We start from the raw sequence: 23036 nt of genomic DNA, 5'->3' as shown, positions 1-23036 counted from the left end.
GCCTATCAGAAGCTTCTAAAGCCATGACATAATTTTCTGGAATTTTCCAAGCTGTTTAAAGGCACAGTCAACTTAGTGTATTCTGACCCACTGGAATTGTGATACAGTGAATTATAAGTGAAATAATCTGTCTGTAAACAATTGTTGGAAAAATTACTTGTGTCATGCACAAAGTGGATGTCCTAACTGACTTGCCAAAACTATAGTTTGTTAACAAGAAATTTGTGGAGTGGTTGAAAAACGAGTTTTAAATGACTCCAACTAAGTGTATGTAAACTTCCGACTTCAACTGTACGTGTGTGTGTGTGATAGAGATATATATATATACACACATACACACATACACACACACATACATATACACACACAAAGTATTTGATCCCCTGCTGATTTTGTACGTTTGCCCACTGACAAAGAAATGATCAGTGTATAATTTTTATGGTAGGTTTATTTGAACAGTGAGAGACAGAATAACAACAATAAAATCCAGAAAAACGCATGTCAAAAATGTTATAAATTGATTTGCATTTTAATGAGGGAAATAAGTATTTGACCCCCTCTCAATCAGAGAGATTTCTGGCTCCCAGGTGTATTTTATACAGGTAACGAGCTGAGATTAGGAGCACATTCTTAAAGGAAGTGCATCTAATCTCAGTTTGTTACCTGTATAAAAAGACACCTGTCCACAGAAGCAATCAATCAATCAGATTCCAAACTCTTCACCATGGCCAAGACCAAAGAGCTCTCCAAGGATGTCAGGGACAAGATTGTAGACCTACACAAGGCTGGAATGGGCTACAAGACCATCGCCAAGCAGCTTGGTGAGAAGGTGACAACAGTTGGTGCGATTATTCGCAAATGGAAGAAACACAAAATAACTGTCAATCTCCCTCGGCCTGGGGCTCCATGCAAGATCTCACCTTGTGGAGTTGCAATGATCATGAGAACGGTGAGGAATCAGCCCAGAACTACACGGGAGGATCTTGTCAATAATCTCAAGGCAGCTGGGACCATAGTCACCAAGAAAACAATTAGTAACACACTACGCCGTGAAGGACAGAAATCCTGCAGCGCCCGCAAGGTCCCCCTGCTCAAGAAAGTACATATACAGGCCCGTCTGAAGTTTGCCAATGAACATCTGAATGATTCAGAGGAGAACTGGGTGAAAGTGTTGTGGTCAGATGAGACCAAAATTGCTGCCTATGACCCCAAGAACACCATCCCCACCATCAAACATGGAGGTGGAAACATTATGCTTTGGGGGTGTTTTTCTGCTAAGGGGACAGGACAACTTCACCGCATCAAACGGACGATGGACAGGGCCATGTACCGTCAAATCTTGGGTGAGAACCTACTTCCCTCAGCCAGGGCATTGAAAATGGGTCGTGGATGGGTATTCCAGCATGACAACGACCCAAAACACACGGCCAAGGCAACAAAGGAGTGGCTCAAGAAGAAGCACATTAAGGTCCTGGAGTGGCCTAGCCAGTCTCCAGACCTTAATCCAAGGAAAATCTGTGGAGGGAGCTGAAGGTTCGAGTTGCCAAACGTCAGACTCGAAACCTTAATGACTTGGAGAAGATCTGCAAAGAGGAGTGGGACAAAATCCATCCTGAGATGTGTGCAAACCTGGTGGCCAACTACAAGAAACGTCTGAACTCTGTGATTGCCAACAAGGGTTTTGCCACCAAGTAGTAAGTCATGTTTTGCAGAGGGGTCAAATACTTATTTCCCTATTTTTTTGCATGCGTTTTTCTGGATTTTTTTGTTGTTATTCTGTCTCTCACTGTTCAAATAAACCTACCATTAAAATTATAGACTGATCATGTCTTTGTCAGTGGGCAAACAAACAAAATCAGCAGGGGATCAAATACTTTTTCCCCCTCACTGTATACACACACACACACACATACATATATATATATATATATATATATATACACACACTGTAAGTGAGCATGTGAGAAAACAGACACACACACCTGTGCTCTTTCTCCATCATACTTGTACTCGCAGGTGAAGGCGGCTTCATCGAACCTCTTCATCACCTCTCCTACACCTTTGGTGGGGTGAGCCAGCATGGGCCTCAATGGCACACCTGAGGAGGGGGAGAGGAGGGTGTCAGAAATCAGCACACACACACACACACACACAACCCTGACATTCAGTACTGTACCTGGGGTGAGTTTGCAGTGTTTGGGCAGTTCATCTATGCCCTCCTTCATCAGTACTGGGATGATGACATCATAGTTGGGCATCTCACTGGAGTGGACAAATAAGAAAACATCACCAGTAAGAGTCAGTCAATAGAGTGAATCAGTGTGTCCCAAATGGTACACTATGGGGCCCTGGTCAAAAGTAGTGCACTATTGTGCAGTGGTTCTCAACCAGGGGTACTAGTACTCCAGGCAGAGCTAAATTCACATGGTTTGTACAGTACCCAAAAAAGGTTGACAACCACTGATCTAGGTAAAAGGGTGTTCATTTGGGACGCAGCCAGAGTCAGGGTGTAGTTCTGGTGGTATTTAGGGAATGTACTGTGAGTGAGTATATACAGTGGGTTTAGATGTGTACAGTACCAGTAGGTCTGTTTAAGGATAAGGCTCTTCTCCTCTATCCAGGCTTTCTGTTTTTCTGCACTCATTCCTTTCCCTGCATCGATCACCGCTGGAGGGAAGTCTAGAATTACACATGAACCAATGTCTCAGTCACAATAAAGGAAGACATTTATCATATGTAGGGGTTATATTGTAATAATGTTGGGGCAATGTTGAGTGGTAATGTTGTGGTAGTATTGTGAAAATGTGGCGAAAACATTGTGATATTGTGAAATCGTTATAATTTTGAAGTAACATTGTGAAAAGGTCATAAAGATGGAGGTAATGTTGTGTAAACATTGTGATGATGTTGTGGGGGGTCATGTTGTGTGAACATTGTAAAAAGGTTAGCTGGCTCACCTTGTCCTGGAGGAGTCAGACACACAGCCTGACTCAGGGCAGCCAGTACACTCTGCTCAGCCAAGCCTATCCTCAGCTTCCCTACCAGAGACCTGTCAATCAATCAACCAACCAACCAATACAGACATGACAATCTGAAATTAGACTTTGTTTTTAACATTTATTGATGTTGTGCTGCTTTGACGGTGTCCTTTTTGGTGTATGTACTGTGTATTAGCTGGTAAAAAAGCTAAGTACCATCTTAATCTGTTACTGTGACGACCAGCTGCTTGTGAATGGACAGACAGGTGTAATACAAGGTTCAGATTGACTAGTGAAGGAAGAAAACATGCTCCACTCTAAATCCTCTTGTCTAAACCATTAAAAGGATCGCAAACATTTTATCAAAGGCCTGTACTCAATGAGTACAGACCGACAGGTGTTAAGTTCATCCCAAATGGCACCCTATTCCCTTTGTAGTGCACTGCTTTTGGCCAATAGGGCTCTGGTCAAAAGTAGTGCACTATATAGGGAGCCATTTGGGAGACATCATCAGGTTGACCAGTAGTAAAGTGAAGGCAGTGAAGTCACATTACCTGACAATGTATCTGGCCTCAGAGAAGCGGCAGGCTACAAAGAGACCTTTGATGGTGTCAATCTTCTTATTCATGGCCTGCAGAGAGAGAGCGAGAGAAAGGGCTGAGAGATTCAGAGGTAGCTTGGAAAAGGAGAGGATAGGAAAGGAAAGAGGATACAGAGAAAAGGAGCAAAGAACTACTACAGGACTAGGGCTTGTGTCCCAAATGTCACCCGATTACCTATAGCGCCTTCAGAAAGTATTCATACCTCTTGACTTATTCCACATTTTGTTGTGTTACAGCCTGAATTCAAAATAGATTAAATTTAGATTTTTTTCCCTCACCCATCTACACACAATATCCCATAATGGAAAATGTAAAACACGTTTTTGAAAATTTGTGCAACTGTTGAAAATGAAATACAGAAATCTCATTTACATAAGTATTCACACCCGAGTCAATACTTTGCAAAAGCACCTTTGGCGGCGACTATAGCTTTGCGTCGTCTTGGGTATGTCTATCAGCTTTGCACATCTGGGATTTGGGGATTTTCTCCCATTCTTCCTTGCAGATTTTCTTAAGCTCTGTGTCATGTAGTGCATGTCCGTGACTTATAGACAATGAAACAAATTATTGGTTGGAGAAAGACTCTTTATTTTATCTCTTCAAGGTATAGCCAAGAAACCTGAAACAAGAGAATAAGTTGGTTAGAGTTGCGTATTCCGTTTGCCAACAATACTTTGACATAAGGTGCCAAAGTCAAGTGTTAGTTGTGCACGCCAGTTACTAAAACAATGTAACTTGTTAACCATGTTTCTACCGTGTATAAAGCTGCCCATTTAAAACGTACATGCTCCAGCAATGTAAATATATTATTACAATAAAGATCGAAGTGTTACTAGAAAATAATCATAAAATATTACCTACCTAATGTGTTTGTTTGAAGCTCCACGCTGAAGTGCCGGTGTGTATTACGCATGACACAAATTAGTCTGAGTCGTCGAGGAACATTTATTGATTGATGGGAATAACCAAAGTGATGAATTATCCCGGGTGTGAATTACTTCATGAATGTGTATTGTGTGGTTATGGCACAAGTTCTTGAAGTGTGTGTTTATGTAAAACTGTTGTTTAGGATGTTATAGGTCCATGGCAAATAACGCATTTATAGTAGAACTGTGTTTTGGGGCTATCATGATAGAACATTCCTAGCGGAAGGGAGTTCCTGGAAAGAATATTTAGGCGCTCAGTTGGCCTTTTCCTGAGGGACAGCAGGATGGGCAGGTAACAGGTTGGTTAGAGTAGAGCCATACCTGAAATGTGTTATAGGCAAATAGTTGTTGCCGGAATAGTTTATACTGAGAATATCTGATTTATTAAAGTCTGTCAACGTCCTGTTTGTTATTTTCTGTACAAAGTTTATTGGCCAATTCATCCTGCACCTCTTAATATTGTAAAAAGCCTCTAAGAGAGGTGAGCACCAGAACATCCTGTCTGTCTCACTGTTCGATCCGCCGCGTCGGCTTCTTCTTCACACTCTTAAGTTATATGGGGAGCGGTTTACAGCAATCTTCCACAGATTTTCAATGGGATTTAAGTCTTGGCTTTGGCTGGGCCACTCGAAGACTTTCACATTCTTGTTCTGAAGCCATTCCAGCGTTGCTTTGGCTGTATATCTTGAGGTCATTGTCCTGTTGGAACATAAATCTTCAACACAGTCTAAGGTCGTTTGCACTCTGAAGCTGGTTCTCATCAAGGATTTGCCTGTATTTGGCTCCATTCGTTGTTCCCTCTAGCCTTACCATTCTCCCAGTCCCTGCCGGTGAAAAGCATCCCCATAGCATGATGCTGCCACCACCATGCTTCATGGTAGGGATGGTGTTAGATGGGTGATGATCTGTGCCTGGTTTTCTCCAGACATAGAGCTTTGATTCGGGCAAAATAGTTTAAAAAAAGAAATGGTCTTTCACGTGCCTTTTTATAAACTCTGGGCGTGCCAGCATGTGCCTTTTTCTAAGGAGTGGCTTCCGTCTGGTCACTCTCCCATAAAGCCCAGATTGGTGAAGTGCTGTAGAGACTGTTGTCCTTCTAGCAGGTTCTCCTATTGCAGCCAAATAACTCTGTAGTTCTATCAGAGTGGTCATTGGGTTCTTGGTCACCTCCCTAACCAAGGTCGTTCTTGCCCGGTTGATCAGTTTGGTCGGACGGCCAGCTCTCGACAGAGTCTGGGTAGTTCCATATTTTTTCAATTTCCCAATTATGGAGACCACTGTTCTCTTGGAAACTTCCAACACTCTAGAAATAGTTTTATACCTTTCCCCAGATAGAACTGTGATGAGGCATATATCTCGGAGATCTACGGACAGTTTCTTGGACTTCATGGTATAGTTTCTGCTCTGACATGCACTGTCAACTATGGGACCTTATATAGACAGGTGTGTGTCTTTCTATATCATGTTGTAGTGACATGAAGGATGATCAAAGAAAATTGGATGCACCTGAGCTCAATTTGGAGTACCATAGCAAAGGGATTTTAATACTTATGTAAATGATATTTCTGCATTTCATTTTCAATAAAGTTGCTAACATTTATAAAAACATTTTCACTTTGTCATTATGGGGTATTGTGTGTTGACGGGTGAGCAAAAAACTATCAATTTTGAATTCAGGCTGTAACACAACAACATTTGGAATAAGTCAAGGGGTATGAATACTTTCTGAAGGCACTGTATCTAGTGCACTACTTTTGACCAGGGCACATAAGGCTCAGGTTAAAAGTAGTGAACTATATAGGGATGCACACTAGATATTAGTATCTAACTGATGAAAAACGTAAAGGAATTCATGCCTTTTCATCCAATTCTAGACTGATTACAAATCAACTCATCATTCTATTCCCTGGACAGTGGAAGACTGTGGTTTTTAATCAGTAAATGTATCAAAACATTGAGAATGTTAATGTAAAAATCACACACAAAGACAGGCAACTCAGAGTTCCCACTCATGTTCCCGATGTCTTTCAGTTTGTTGAACACGCCCCCTGCCGTCAGATTGGCTGGCTGGAACATCATTCTCTGGTTGCTACGGGAACTCTCAGCCACCAACCCCAAGTCGCCCTTCTCTGCAGCCTCCGCCTTGATTTTGTCCAACTGTCGCCCTGGCAACAAGAATAATAAAAACAGTCAGATGTGACAAGAGTTCCAAGCCCGAAAGCAAAGTAAGAGAATTAATAACAAAGCTGTGTGTGAGTGGGTGTCATACGTATGTCCCTTACCAGTTGCTTGGCCAACAGCTTTCATGAGTACAGTTTCTCCCACTCCCAGCTCCAGTCCCAGGTAAGCAGGACCCAACTGATTGAGACACAGGTAAACACAGCACAGCAGGTCCTCTGAGGAAGAACAGAAAGATAGAAAACTCTCAGCACACACATCCATCGGACTCATCTACACTCTGGCAGCATCCCAAATGACTCCCTATAGTGCACTACTTTTGACCAGAGCCTATAAGCACCCTCTTCCTTATATAATGCACTACTTTTGACCAGGGCTCTGGTCAAAAGAAGTGCACTATGCAGTAAATACGATGCCATTTGGGACGTAGACCATCTGACTCATCTCAATACGTTAGGTTGCATCCTGCAACTGGGCCAATAGCTAATGTAGTTGCTGCCAGCTCCACATACACAAACATTAGGGGAAAAAACAAAAAACTATTTCACCTGGAGAGAGGATGATCACAGAGCGTAGAAGATTTGATAATGTTTCAATGTTCCTCAATCTGGCAAAAAAAGGAATGCAATTAGTACGTAAGATGATGTGCATTTTTTTTTACCGAAGAATAAACAAAGTCACAACTTCGGAGGTATATTGAAATCTCTTACCTGCCAGAGTCTTCCTCAATCTTCTCAAAGGTACGTGCAACAGCTAAATAAGGGACCCTGTGAAAGAGAAAATGAGTCAAAACAACTCCATTGAAAGACTGATTAACAGTATATAAGTCTTGTGCAGGTTGTTCAACGTTTAATATTTATAAGAGCACACTGTAACAAGCATTTGTTGGACAAGTTCAGGTAGTCCCTCTCCGATTCGTCCCGTTTGGTGCCTAGTGAACATGACCCAGGTTGAGGTATATAACAGAGGGGTGTGGCCTTGTGACAAGGGGGTTAGACGTACCTCTGTCCCCACCCCCAGCAGGCGTGGTCCACCGGGTGGTAGTTGGGTCTGGACGGGTCGTACTGGGCCTGGTCCGTCTTCTCTCTGGGGGGAGAAACCACTGACATTAATACAGTATACACCGCACTATTCAACTCAATGAAGAAAACATTCAGGTTCAGTTCCAAATGGCACCCTTTTCTGTATATAGGGCACTACTTTTGTCCAGGGTCCATAGGGCTCTGGTAAAAAGTAGTGCACTTTATAGGGAATAGGTTGCCATTAGGGAAGCACCCTGAGAAATGTACATACATATAGGCCAAAATATATGGCCAAAATATAATATCACGGTATAAAAAAAAAAAAAATTGGACGGTATTTTATGTTTTTGAATAATACAAGTTCTACATTTGCTTTTTGAGTAGTGTGTGACCCTAGGGTGGCAACACATACAAGTGATTTCAATGGCTCTTTCTCCATTCTGATTGTTTTATACTGTTCAATTCAACCCAAAATACATTTCAGCACTTATCCATTTCTGCATTTCCTGCACTCATTTGAGAATTTCCACACTGCCACATAGGGCTGCAGGATATGGGCAAACAATCTTGGCCATATTTTTAACCAAATGTTGCAATTGCAATTTGACTTGAAATTTAGAGCAACACATTTGGGTGAACTGTTGGAATCATGGAAATAGAATGATTATTCTAATTCTACAGTTAGAATATAATAGTGGGCACTTTGAACACAGTGTTGTTTGACATGACAACGAATGAAAATGCCAAGGAGGAGTTATTGTGAAAGGGTAGGAACCAAAGTGTTGACAAGTGTTTCCTATGGGACCCTATGATCTTTGGTTAGTTCCTCACAGTATTTGAAAAATCTTTCCAACACTCTCCCGGCCTCGATAATAACCAAGCCTCGGTGTGAAAGTGCAAAATATCATGATCTAATGATCCCATATCCAGTGGAAACGTCATAAAATACCTGAACACTTTTCCCTTTCGCAAAAACAGCGGTCTGTCCCGAGCTCACTGGTGCAGGAAACTGCTGGCCCGGAATAGGCTAGTTGATACAATGTTACAGCTTCGGGTAGGACCCAGTTGATTGATTTGACACAATGTTGCACTTCCCTAGCTCAAGTCATGACAGATAGAAAGGGAGGCAGACAGGCGGAGTAGAGATGAATGCGATTGAAAGAAACGTAATTTTCATCAGGACATTTTCTACCGTTTTTATTTGTTGGCTTTAGGACCATGTATTTTACTTAGCTGACGATTGAAGTTAGGCTTGGATGGTATACCGTATATCAGGGTATTTGGAAATTGAATAGCCACATAATTATTTTTCAATAACGTTAACTATTTATTTTAAGTTGTTCAATACATTGTAATATTCGTAGCTACTTTAAGTAAATACCCGCAGTCAACTTGTGCAATACTTTAGGAGATAAAGCAGATAGTTCCTCATTTCACCTGTCACATTATTTTACATTATGAAGCTTACCGTAGTTCCCCAGAACAGTTGAGCCAGTCATGTGTTTGTAAATGGCACAATGGGAGAAAGCGGGAGCAGGTGAGTCTAGCTGTGTATTGACAGGAGTCGCGTTTCATATTAAAGTCACGTTTTTTTTGCTTCAATAGAGTGTTCAGGGATGTGCAACTATAGTTTTCCTTCACAGAAAATATATTCGTGCAACACATTCGGCAGAAAATAGCTTCATTTTCATCAGATGACAAAAGAAGTGCAATGCTATTTGGCTGGCAGCCACACGTAAATGAGCTTACAATGAAAAATGTATTTTATTGCAAAAACTATTAATGGTCATCATGTCTGATGTTTATCATAAAATAATGTAGCCAGCTACATTTCCTAATGTTTTTCTTAAAAAGGTACACTTGCGTTTTACCAGAGAGAAGTAGGCAGGCTACCCCGAGAACCGTACTGGAGAAAAGTAGCTACACAGTCAGAGCGCTGTCTGCGGATAGAATGCCCCATTTGTGAATTCTCATCTGAGTGGAGAAGTGCAACTGAAGCACGAAATTAGTCTGATGCCGAGCAGAAATTACAATAAGAAGCATTTTACATCTGTTTTAAAAAAAATATTTATTATGCGTTCTTTTTTTCCCTGCGTGATAAACGCAGAATTCTGCATTAATGTAACCCCTAAATTTAACTTGCTAGTTAATCTAATTAAGTGGCTGAATTAATAAGGTGACGGGGCATCATATTGTGTTAGTTTTCTGCCATGTTTGAGAAGTCAAAGCCCTTTGGATGAGTTATTTGTACAGCTGCCACTATCTTGATTTCCTTGTGATTTTTCTCCTCTCTCAGAGCAGGCAGGTCCATTGCCCTAGCGACTCCAAACTAGGGCTGTTAAGGTGACTGTATTACCACTACACCTGCAGTCAGGAGTCATGACCGCAGTGAAATGCCACATGACCATTGAGTCACAGTAACTAGGCTTCTCCAAAACTGTGCTCTGCCTCTGATGCTCGTTAGTAGCCTACCAAACTTGCTAACAGCCAGTCGCTAATGGCCGGTACTCGGCGCTCTATTGTCCTTCTAATCACTCAGACATCAATACAAATCAAATCGAAAATCAAATCAAACACTTCATGAGAGCCCTGGTATTCAGAGTTTGAGTGGACTAGGATCACCTGTTGCGCAGCGAGAGCCAGCTCCTCATAGCTGGTTTATGCATGGAATTAAATAAGTGTGTGTTGCGCAACATTTCTATAGGCTATGCTATGCAATTGCGTGAGAAAAGTGTTGATGGCCTCTATTAAAAAGAGGATCCCATCAGCTTTCTATAGGCTAGGCCTCCTATATTTATTTCTTAACTTTCCATAGATTAAGCACATTGCTTTGCTTTACAACTGGAGTAGCCTACCTGGCTGGCATGAAAATTAACCGCGGGAAAAGCATCCTCCATTTGCTATGCAAGTGCATCCTGATTGTCTTTTTTTACCCTGCCCCTGTTCAGTCAGGTGCATAATAATGGCCCATTCGAAATCAAACATTTTTTCACACATTATTTAGTATATGTAAAGACAAGATAAAATTGAGAAAAGTCTGAATGGTGAGAATATTATCACTTGTGAATGATGCACAGCACATGCCTTTTTTTGCAACTTTTTCAAAATCAGTCGCATGCATCATGTAGCCTAGCCCATAGGCCTATATGTTTTGCTAAGGTTTGTATCACAAAACGGTGTAGCCTACCTGGCATATTAAAAAAGTAACTTCACATAACTTCCATTCGTTATTTGAGTGCAGGCTACGGACAATTTTTGTTGTTGTGGGCCATTCTAAATCAAAAATAATTCCACACATATACAGTGGGGAGAACAAGTATTTGATACACTGCCGATTTTGCAGGTTTTCCTACTTGTAAAGCATGTAGAGGTCTGTAATTTTTATCATAGGTACACTTCAACTGTGAGAGACGGAATCTAAAACAAAAATCCAGAAAATCACATTGTATGATTTTAAAGTAATTAATTTGCATTTTATTGCATGACATAAGTATTTGATCACATACCAACCAGTAAGAATTCCGGCTCTCACAAGCCCTCCTGTTCTCCACTCATTACCTGTATTAACTGCACCTGTTTGAACTCGTTACCTGTATAAAAGACACCTGTCCACACACTCAATCAAACAGACTCCAACCTCTCCACAATGGCCAAGACCAGAGAGCTGTGTAAGGACATCAGGGATAAAATTGTAGACCTGCACAAGGCTGGGATGGGCTACAGGACAATAGGCAAGCATCTTGGCGAGAAGGCAACAACTGTTGGCGCAATTATTAGAAAATGGAAGAAGTTCAAGATGACGGTCAATCACCCTCGGTCTGGGGCTCTATGCAAGATCTCACCTCGTGGGGCATCAATGATCATAAGGAAGGTGAGGGATCAGCCCAGAACTACACGGCAGGACCTGGTCAATGACCTGAAGAGAGCTGGGACCACAGTCTCAAAGAAAACCATTAGTAACACACTACGCCGTCATGGATAAAAATCCTGCAGCGCACGCAAGGTCCCCCTGCTCAAGCCAGCGCATGTCCAGGCCCGTCTGAAGTTTGCCAATGACCATCTGGATGATCCAGATGAGGAATGGGAGAAGGTCATGTGGTCTGATGAGACAAAAATAGAGCTTTTTGGTCTAAACTCCACTCGCCGTGTTTGGAGGAAGAAGAAGGATGAGTACAACCCCAAGAACACCACCCCAACCGTGAAGCATGGAGGTGGAAACATCATTCTTTGGGGATGCTTTTCTGCAAAGGGGACAGGACGACTGCACCGTATTGAGGGGAGGATGGATGGGGCCATGTATCGCGAGATCTTGGCCAACAACCTCCTTCCCTCAGTAAGAGCATTGAAGATGGGTCGTGGCTGGGTCTTCCAGCATGACAACGACCCGAAACACACAGCCAGGGCAACTAAGGAGTGGCTCCGTAAGAAGCATCTCAAGGTCCTGGAGTGGCCTAGCCAGTCTCCAGACCTGAATCCAATAGAAAATCTTTGGAGGGAGCTGAAAGTCCGTATTGCCCAGCGACAGCCCCGAAACCTGAAGGATCTGGAGATGGTCTTTATGGAGGAGTGGGCCAAAATCCCTGCTGTGTGTGCAAACCTGGTCAAGACCTACAGGAAACGTAAGATCTCTGTAATTGCAAACAAAGGTTTCTGTACCAAATATTAAGTTCTGCTTTTCTGATGTATCAAATACTTATGTCATGCAATAAAATGCAAAGTAATTACTTAAAAATCATACAATGTGATTTTCTGGATTTTTGTTTTAGATTCCGTCTCTCACAGTTGAAGTGTACCTATGATAAAAAAATTACAGACCTCTACATGCTTTGTAAGTAGGAAAACCTGCAAAATCGGCAGTGTATCAAATACTTGTTCTCCCCACTGTATTAGTAGGCTATACAGTTGAAGTCGGAAGTTTACAAACGCTTAGGTTGGAGTCATTAAATCTTGTTTTTCAACCACTCCAAAAATGTCTTGTTAACAAACTCTAGCTTTGGCAAGTCGATTTGGACATCTACTTTGTGCATGACACAAGTAATTTTTCCAACAATTGTTTACAGACAGATTATTTCACTGTATCACAATTCCAGTGGGTCAGAAGTTTATATACACTAAGTTGACTGTGCCTTTAAACAGCTTGGAAAATTCCAGAAAATGATGTCATGGCTTTAGAAGCTTCTGATAGGCTAATTGATATAATTTCAGTCAATTGGAGGTGTACCTGTGGATGTATTTCAAGGCCTACCTTCAAACTCAGTGCCTCTTTGCTTGACATCATGGGAAAATCAAAAGAAATCAGCCAAGACCTCCGAATAAAAATTGTAGACCTCCACAAGTCTGGTTCATCCTTGAGAGCAATTTCCAAATGACTGAAGGTACCACGTTCATCTGTACAAACAATAGTACGCAAGTATATACACCATGGGACCACGCAGCCGTCATACCGCTCAGGAAGGAAACGCGTTCTGTCTGCTAGAGATTAACATACTTTGGTGCGAAAAGTGCAAATCAATCCCAGAACAACAGCAAAGGACCTTGTGAAGATGCTGGAGGAAACAGGTACAAAAGTATCTATATCCACAGTAAATGAAGTCCTATATCGACATAACCTGAAAGGCCTCTCAGCAATGAAGAAGCCACTGCTCCAAAACCGCCATAAAAAAGCCAGACTACGGTTTGCAACTGCACATGGGGACAAAAATCATACTTTTTGGAGAAATGTCCTCTGGTCTGATGAAACAAAAATGGAACTGTTTGGCCATAATGACCATCGTTATGTTTGGAGGAAAAAGGGGGTGGCTTGCAAGCCATAGAACACCATCCCAACCGTGAAGCACGGGGGTGGCAGCATCATGCTGTGGGGATGCTTTGCTGCAGGAGGGACTGGTGCACTTCACAAAATAGATGGCATCATAAGGAAGGAAAATTATGTGGATATATTGAAGCAACATCTCAAGACATCAGTCAGGAAGTTAAAGCTTGGTCGCAAATGGGTCTTCAAATGGACAATGACCCCAAGCATACTTCCAAAGTTGTGGCAAAATGGCTTAAGGACAACAAAGTCAAGGTATTTGAGTGGCCATCACAAAGCCCTGACCTCAATCCTATAGAACATTTGTGGGCAGAACTGAAAAAGCGTGTGCGAGCAAGGAGGCCTACAAACCTGACTCAGTTACACCAGCTCTGTCAGGAGGAATGGGCCAAAATTCACCCAACTTATTGTGGGAAGCTTGTGGAAGGCTACCCGAAACGTTTGACCCAAGTTAAACAATTTAAAGGCAATGCTACCAAATACTAATTGAGTGTATGTAAACGTCTGACCCACTGAGAATGTGATGAAATAAATAAAAGCTGAAATAAACCATTCTCTACTATTATTCTGACATTTCACATTCTTAAAATAAAGTGGTGATCCTAACTGACCGAAGACAGGGACTTTTTACTAGGATTAAATGTCAGGAATTGTGAAAAACTGTATGTAAACTTCCGACTTCATCTGTATGTAAAGACCATTTCAAATTGAGAATACTGCTTGAGAATATGATCAAGTGCTTGTCAAATTGTGAATGAGAGACTGATTAAGTCTGTGCAGCCTGCACAAGAAACAGAGCGCTTCCCTTTCATGAGACTTTTTTCAAATCGTCATTCATCTCATCATGCAGCCTTAGAATGTATTAGAAATCAAAACATACAGCTTAACGTTTCTATCAACTAAAGTTGCATAAATAACTAAATTAAGCATATAAAGAGGACCTGTTTCTTTGGTAATTGCTCAACACAGCATAGCTGCATGTGTGTGCACTACCTCGAAAATCATTTGGGGAAAAATATCCTTTCTATTTTATTCAGCTATGTTCAATTGTATTGTTGTTACTATAAAATAATGCCACGGGAATTATAAGCAAATCATGCCTGCTAAATGAACTAGCATAGCCCACAGCCATATGGCATAGCCACATCAAGGCCTAACATAAGGACTCAGAATATGCTGTTCTTCTGAAATAGGCTACATTTTCTTAATATTATAAATGTTTCTTTAGACCTGCCTAAAATAATGGATATATTGTGATGGTGTAGGCCAGGGTTCTTCAATTCCGGTCCTGGAGGGCCGAAACACTTCTGTTTTTTTATTTCTACCTGGTAGTTAATTGCACTCACCTGGTGTCCCAGGTCTGAATTAGCCCCTGATTAGAAGGAGAGGATGAAAAACAGAGGTGTTTCGGCCCTCCAGGACCGGAATTGAAGAACCCTGGTGTAGGCTATATTAAAATAGATTTCAGACATTTATAAAATGTAGATGTTCCAAAAGTCCTCAGTGGCTTGTAGGCTATGCGTGGAAGCCTGAGATGCTAAATGTGTTTGTTAATTAACGTCAATTACCGTGAGACCGGCAGTTATTTGAATGACAAAATGTAATGACCGCTACAGCCCTCCTCCAGACTCCACAAAGACATGTACATGTAGCCTACACATGCTACTTCAGATCCAGTACTGTTCTTCCTTCAGACAAGCATGCGTCAAAACGTTGTTCATTTGCACAATGTCTCTCATTCACATTCGTTTGTAAATGTCCAAACTCACCAAAAATGTATAATTTTATGAGCTGGATTGCCGGCCTTTGAAATTAATTTATTTTTCCGTTTGCGCTTGTTAGCATATTTAGCTAGCAACCTCTATTGAAATTCACTATGACTTTTGTTAGCATTCTGGTAAGACGCCCAATGGGTATTTCTTGGCACCCCTTGTGTACTAAACTGGTAATCCCGTATATATCCCGGTATGAGAGAAGGACAGTATGATGATATGAAAACCTGGATACCGCCCAACCCTATTATAGGCCTAATAACTATGTTATTATTGAAATAATTGTTCCACGAAAATGCGCATATGAAAATCATAACTGGCATGCAGATCGGTAGAAATGGTAGGGTAAATTGTATGTTTCCCCAAATTTGAAACTCATGCGCCGCCTATGGTCTTTACTATAACACCGATTTAAAAACAAACTAAAAACGTGCCCCCCTATGGAAATCAAATGCCCATCCAACTGATTTGTTCTGATTTCAGATAAAAAAGTGGGGGTATAAAAAGCATAAATTGTCGACCCCCCCCCCCCTAATCTGATAGTGGTAGATGCTCAGTCAGCCCTACATCTCAGCTCAGGTACCTACACACACCATATACCAAGAGTGTGCAAAGCTGTCATCAAGGCAAAGGGTGGCTACTTTGAAGAATCTCAAATATATTTTGATTTGGTTAACACTTTTTTGGTTATTACATGATTCCGTATGTGTTATTTAATAGTTGATGTCTTCATTATTATTCTATAATGTAGAAAATAGTAAAAATAAAGACAAACCCTGGAATGAGTAGGTATGTCCAAACTTTTGACTGGTACTGTATCTAGATGCGTATCGAATTGTGCTTGAAAGGAAAGATTCACATCCCTAATACCTACTCCTTCAAAGACATGGTGTAAACCAGTGGTCACAAAAACCTTTACATTTAAGTCATTTAGCAGACGCTCTTATCCAGAACGACTTACAGTAGTGAGTGCATACATTTTCATATTTGTTCGTATTGGTCTCCCGTGGGAATCGAACACACAACCCTGGCGTTGCAAGTGCCATGCTCTAGCAACTGAGCCACACGGGACCTTTGAGTCAAAATGCAAGCAGAGACCTACCGCTCAGATTTAATTTAATTTTAAACATGACTTAAACGTAAGCCTATGCAACATTAACCAATTAAAAACAGTTCTGTAGCAATGAAGTTTGCAGTAGGCTATAGGCCAAATACATTATCACTGCATATTGACTACACTTCAATTGCCCTGCCAATGTTGTTCTTCTCAGACCATATTTCAACATTTTTGGTATATAATCACACTTGTAATTGACCATTTGAAGTACTACTTGTGAGGCACAGCTGAGTGAGCATTATATATATATTTTTTTTACTGGACTGATGGCCTGCATCTAATTGTCAGTCTGAGGGGAGGGAGGGAGCAACGGTGAGGCTGCCTCTCACCCGACTCACCAACCTTCCCTCTGCTGAGAAAAGGGGACAGTCTTCCAGCTGATGGTGACATTTATTTCTGCCTCATGCACCAATTCATGTTGTTACTCCTATGACCAGAGAAAGTGAAATATTCCTCTATTAAAAAAGAAACAAGCCGCAAATAATAACGCAAGCTTATTGAAACAATTTGCTATACTGGTTAATTAATTGAAGCTGCAGTGCTGGTTGTAGCTTGAGTGGAAGTAGGGAGAATTCGCATTTTATGGCTTATAAAACTGTTGAACCAACTGACAGTGCTGAATAACAACTTACTCATAAAAAAAGCAGCTCTTTGATGTATTCGTTCAGTCTCTCTCTCACATTATCAACTTTGCCGTGCGTTCTAGGCTTCTTTTTACATGAGTCTATGGAGCAAAGAAACTGTGCAGACACGGTGATATGAGCTATCTGATTGGCCAGCCAGCGTTAGGCCTATACAGTGAGGGAAAAAAGTATTTGATCCCCTGCTGATTTTGTATGTTTGCCCACTGACAAATAAATGATAATTCTATAATTTTAATGGTAGGTTTATTTGAACAGTGAGAAACAGAATAACAACAATAAAATCCAGAAAAACGCATGTCAAAAACGTTATAAATTGATTTGCATTTTAATGAGGGAAATAAGTATTTGACCCCTCTGCAAAACATGACTTAGTACTTGGTGGCAAAACCCTTGTTGGCAATCACAGAGGTCAGATGTTTCTTGTAGTTGGCCACCAGGTTTGCACACATCTCAGGAGGGATTTTGTCCCACTCCTCTTTGCAGATCTTCTCCAAGTCATTAAGGTTTCGAGGCTGACATTTGGCAACTCGAACCTTCAGCTCCCTCCACAGATTTTCTATGGGATTAAGGTCTGGAGACTGGCTAGGCCACTCCAGGACCTTAATGTGCTTCTTCTTGAGCCACTCCTTTGTTGCCTTGGCCGTGTGTTTTAGGTCATTGTCATGCTGGAATACCCATCCACTACCCATTCTGAGGTTCTCACCAAAGATTTGATGGTACATGGCCCCGTCCATCATCCCTTTGATGCGGTGAAGTTGTCCTGTCCCCTTAGCAGAAAAACACCCCCAAAGCATAATGTTTCCACCTCCATGTTTGATGGTGTTCTTGGGGTCATAGGCAGCATTCCTCCTCCTCCAAACACGGCGAGTTGAGTTGATGCCAAAGAGCTCCATTTTGGTCTCATCTGACCACAACACTTTCACCCAGTTCTCCTCTGAATCCTTCAGATGTTCATTGGCAAACTTCAGATGGGCATGTTAATGTGCTTTCTTGAGCAGGGGGACCTTGCGGGCGCTGCAGGATTTCAGTCCTTCACGGCGTAGTGTGTTACCAATTGTTCTTGGTGACTATGGCCCCAGCTGCCTTGAGCTCATTGACAAGATCCTCCCATGTAGTTCTGGGCTGATTCCTCACCATTCTCATAATCATTGCAACTCCACGAGGTGAGACTTGCATGGAGCCCAGGCCGAGGGAGATTGATAGTCTTTTGTGTTTCTTCCATTTGCGAATAATCGCACCAACTGTTGTCACCTTCTCACCAAGCTGCTTTAGTGATGGTCTTGTAGCCCATTCCAGCCTTGTGTAGGTCTATCTTGTCCCTGACATCCTTGGAGAGCTCTTTGGTCTTGGCCATGGTGGAGAGTTTGGAATCTGATTGATTGATTGCTTCTGTGGACAGGTGTCTTTTATACAGGAAAGAAGCTGAGATTAGGAGCACTCCCTTTAAGAGTGTGCTCCTAATCTCAGCTCGTTACCTGTATAAAAAAGACACCTGGGAGCCAGAAATCTCTCTGATTGAGAGGGGGTCAAATACTTATTTCCCTCATTAAAATGCAAATCAATTGATAACATTTTTGACATGCGTTTTTCTGGATTTTGTTGTTGTTATTCTGTCTCTCACTGTTCAAATAAACGTACCATTAAAATTATAGACTGATCATGTCTGTCAGTGGGCAAACGTACAAAATCAGCAGGGGATCAAATACTTTCTTCCTTCACTGTAGGTGCACTTGATTTGCTCTCTGGGCCTGCTGGGTCGGCGGAGTTCTACCTTCAGACACATGAAATGGTTCAAAATGGGAACACTTTGCATGCCCGGCGTTAGCGCTGCTGAATCAAGTGCACATACTGCCAGCAGCGTTGTTGTTTTTTACAGAAATATTTGGTGATCAACTAGAAATGGCTTGGAGGGCCTCCCGAGTGGCGCAGCAGTCAAAGGCACTGCATCGCACTGCTTGAGGCATCACTACAGTCCCAGGTTCGATCCCAGGCTGCGTTACAGCCGGCCGTGACCGGGAAACCTGTGAGCCGGCGCACAATTGGCCCAGCGTCGTCCGGGTTAGGGGAGGGTTTGGCCGGCTGGGATTTCCTTGTCCCATCGCGCTCTAGCGACTCCTTGTGGCGAGTCGGGCGCCTGCAAGCTGACTCCGGTCGCCAGCTGAACGGTGTTTCCTCCGACTCATTGGTGCGGCTGGCTTCCGGGTTAAGGGAGCAGTGTGTCAAGAAGCAGTGCGCCTTGGCAGGGTCGTGTTTCGGAGGACGCATGGCTCTCGAACTTTGCCTCTCCCGAGTCCGTAGGGGAGTTGCAGCGATGGGACAAGACTAACTACCAATTGGATATCACAAAATTGGGGAGAAAAAGGGGTAAAAGTACCCAAAAAATAAAACATAAATAAGGAATGGCTTGGAGATCGGTGACCACTGGTGTAAAGTAAATAAATTTGCATTATCGGCAGTTGTCGCTCGCTTACCCTTTCTTGTCTTTAACAACCTCAGTGATACTGGCCACCTTTTCCTCTTCCTCCTTCTTCTCCCCGCTCAGCCTTCTCCCTTCCACGCTTTTCTCCTCTGGTTTTTCCATCTTCACAGCTGCTTTCCTGGGAGCTAGAGAACAGAGAAGTACAAAGCATGTTACATTTACTTGTTCCACTGCCATCTCTGCAGCTTATAAGCCTCTTACACCACTTCAGATTTCTTCTAAACTTCCCAAAGCAAATTGAGGTTGAGGCCCGAATGGCACCCTATTCCCTATATAGTGCACTACATTTGACAAGGCCCATACGGCTCTGGTCAAAAGTAGTGCACTATAAAGGGAATAGGATGCCATTTGAGACACACTTACACTCCTTCAGGTTTCTTCTAAACAAACTGCAGAGAGCAAACTCATTCATAGAGATGTAAGTGGGGGAAAAATCTCACCAAAGAAACTGCTGATGGGGGCTTTCTTGGCTTGGGGCCTTTGTGACACTTTGTCCTCAATTTCTTTCTCATCCTTTACCGCCTTCTTTTGAGTTTTAGGACTTTTTCCTTTCTCTTTTTCCTCTTTCAACTTCTTTCCATCGTCCTCTGCCTTCTCGGTCGTGGTCTCTTTCACATCAATTTCTTTCTCCTTTTCGTCGTCTTTAGTCTTCTCTTCATCCGTCTCATTCTGCTCCGTTTTTTCCGCCGCTATCTTAGGCTTATCCACACTTTTTTCCTCTCCTCCCACCTGCATTGCTTCCTCTTCATTCTCTACAGAGAATGATAGAAATGGAGTGATGCAATCCATGAAAGAAGGGGTAGGAATGAACACACTTGTAATGGAGGATAGAAAACCTTACCTGTGCTGTCCTGTGTTTTGTCAACCCTAGCTCTTTTATTCTGCAGTCCTTGTTCCTCCTTCACCTCCTCCTCCTCACTGCCACTCCTGCTGTCCAGTTTTCTCTTTGGGAACTGCTTCCTTGCTACAGAGATGACACAGAAAGACAAACAGTTAGAGATGCATTACTACTGAACACTTATGTGAAATTAGTGCAATTATGCAACCAAAAACGGTGGTGTTTTTTTCAAACAACTTGTGTGCGAGCTTCTTTTCTTTTAGTAATAATTCCCACGCACCTGCAACAAGTAAGACCAGATATGACAGTGTTTTTCATATTTCATATAACAACTTTGAAATTGCAAGCTGCATTAGATAAGATAGTTAACAGCGTGTTAGTAGAGGCTGATGGACTTGTTTAACTTGTGGTCCTCTGTAGCTCAGCTGGTAGAGCACGGCGCTTGTAACGCCAAGGTAGTGGGTTCGAACCCCGGGACAACCCATACACAAAAATGTATGCACGCTTGACTGTAAGTCGCTTTGGATAAAAGCGTCTGCTAAATGGCATATTATTTATTTTATTTTAGCTAGAGACTGACCGGTCCGGCTCTTGAGTATTCCTGAGGGTGAGGTGGACGTGGGACTGTCGGGTGGCAGCTGGGGTCACTGGTGTAGCAAGAGTGACGGGGGCAGCAGCGGGGGACAAGGGGGTGGGGACTGCCTTGAATACTTCATTCTGTGGGGGAAAAGACAATGCTTACTCAGATCTATATATACAGTGCATTCGGAAAGTATTCAGACCTTCACTTTTTCCACATTTTGTTACGTTACAGCCTTTTTCAAAAATTTATTAAATAAAATGTTTTTCCTCATCAATCTATACACAATACCCCATAATGACAAAGCTAAAACAGGTTTTTGGACAATTTTGTTACTTTATAAAAAATTAAAAACAAACCTTATTTACATACAGTGAGGGAAAAAACTATTTGATCCCCTGCTGATTTTGTAGCCGTTTAAAGGCACAGTCAACTTAGTGTATGTAAACTTCTGACCCGCTGGAATTGTGATACAGTGAATTATAAGTGAAATAATCTGTCTGTAAACAATTGTTGGAAAAATTACTTGTGTCATGCACAAAGTAGATGTCCTAACTGACTTGCCAAAACTATAGTTTGTTAACAAGACATTTGTGGAGTGGTTGAAAAACGAGTTTTAATGACTCCAACTAAGTGTATATATATATATATATACACACACACACACACACACACACACACACACACAAAAGTATTTGATCCCCTGCTGATTTTGTACGTTTGCCCACTGACAAAGAAATGATCAGTGTATAATTTTTATGGTAGGTTTATTTGAACAGTGAGAGACAGAATAACAACAATAAAATCCAGAAAAACGCATGTCAAAAATGTTATAAATAGATTTGCATTTTAATGAGGGAAATAAGTATGACCCCCTCTCAATCAGAAAGATTTCTGGCTCCCAGGTGTCTTTTATACAGGTAACGAGCTGAGATTAGGAGCACACTCTTAAAGGGAGTGCATCTAATCTCAGTTTGTTACCTGTATAAAAGACACCTGTCCACAGAAGCAATCAATCAATCAGATTCCAAACTCACCACCATGGCCAAGACCAAAGAGCTCTCCAAGGATGTCAGGGACAAGATTGTAGACCTACACAAGGCTGGAATGGGTGTGATTATTCGCAAATGGAAGAAACACAAAAGACTGTCAATCTCCCTCGGCCTGGGGCTCCATGCAAGATCTCACCTCGTGGAGTTGCAATGATCATGAGAATGGTGAGGAATCAGCCCAGAACTACACGGGAGGATCTTGTCAATGATCTCAAGGCAGCTGGGACCATAGTCACCAAGAAAACAATTGGTAACACACTCTGTCGTGAAGGACTGAAATCCTGCAGCGCCCGCAAGGTCCCCCTGCTCAAGAAAGCACATATACATGCCCATCTGAAGTTTGCCAATGAACATCTGAATGATTCAGAGAAGAACTGGGTGAAAGTGTTGTGGTCAGATGAGACCAAAATCGAGCTCTTTGGCATCAACTCAACTCGCTGTGTTTGGAGGAGGAGGAATGCTGCCTATGACACCTAGAACACCATCCCCACCGTCAAACATGGAGGTGGAAACATTATGCTTTGGGGGTGTTTTTCTGCTAAGGGGACAGGACAACTTCACCGCATCAAAGGGACGATGGACGGGGCCATGTACCGTCAAATCTTGGTTGAGAACCTCCTTCCCTCAGCCAGGGCATTGAAAATGGGTCGTGGATGGGTATTCCAGCATGACAATGACCCAAAACACACAGCTAAGGCAACAAAGGAGTGGCTCAAGAAGAGGCACATTAAGGTCCTGGAGTGGCCTAGCCAGTCTCCAGACCTTAATCCCATAGAAAATGTGTGGAGGGAGCTGAAGGTTCGAGTTGCCAAACGGCAGCCTCGAAACCTTAATGACTTGGAGAAGATCTGCAAAGAGGACTGGGACAAAATTCCTCCTACAAGAAATGACTGACCTCTGTGATTGCCAACAAGGGTTTTGCCACCAAGTACTAAGTCATGTTTAGCAGAGGGGTCAAATACTTATTTCCCTCATTAAAATGCAAATCAATTTATAACATTTTTGACATGCGTTTTTCTGGATTTTTTTGTTGTAA

The 23036-nt window shown here is 42.2% G+C and overlaps 1 protein-coding gene across 1 annotated transcript in view; it reads right to left on the bottom strand.

Annotated features, from left to right (window-relative positions):
* The window catches only part of lig1 (ligase I, DNA, ATP-dependent), a 49108-nt gene that overhangs the window by 12954 nt on the left and 13118 nt on the right, over positions 1-23036 (bottom strand). Inside the window, exons 4-17 of the mRNA XM_045224940.1 lie at positions 20949-21006; positions 20372-20494; positions 19971-20282; positions 19523-19655; positions 7687-7770; positions 7395-7451; positions 7233-7291; positions 6789-6902; positions 6496-6671; positions 3533-3609; positions 2958-3049; positions 2580-2679; positions 2177-2262; positions 1983-2098 (exon numbers count right to left, since the gene is read on the bottom strand). Coding sequence (XP_045080875.1) covers positions 1983-2098; positions 2177-2262; positions 2580-2679; positions 2958-3049; positions 3533-3609; positions 6496-6671; positions 6789-6902; positions 7233-7291; positions 7395-7451; positions 7687-7770; positions 19523-19655; positions 19971-20282; positions 20372-20494; positions 20949-21006 — 1587 coding nt within the window. The remainder of the gene's footprint in view (positions 1-1982; positions 2099-2176; positions 2263-2579; positions 2680-2957; positions 3050-3532; positions 3610-6495; positions 6672-6788; positions 6903-7232; positions 7292-7394; positions 7452-7686; positions 7771-19522; positions 19656-19970; positions 20283-20371; positions 20495-20948; positions 21007-23036) is intronic.

This window comes from Coregonus clupeaformis, chromosome 14 (assembly GCF_020615455.1).
Source record: "Coregonus clupeaformis isolate EN_2021a chromosome 14, ASM2061545v1, whole genome shotgun sequence".
In the NCBI taxonomy this organism is placed as follows: Eukaryota; Metazoa; Chordata; class Actinopteri; order Salmoniformes; family Salmonidae; genus Coregonus; species Coregonus clupeaformis.
Note: the sequence above shows the minus strand (reverse complement) of the source record. Positions and strands in the feature narration are given on the sequence as shown.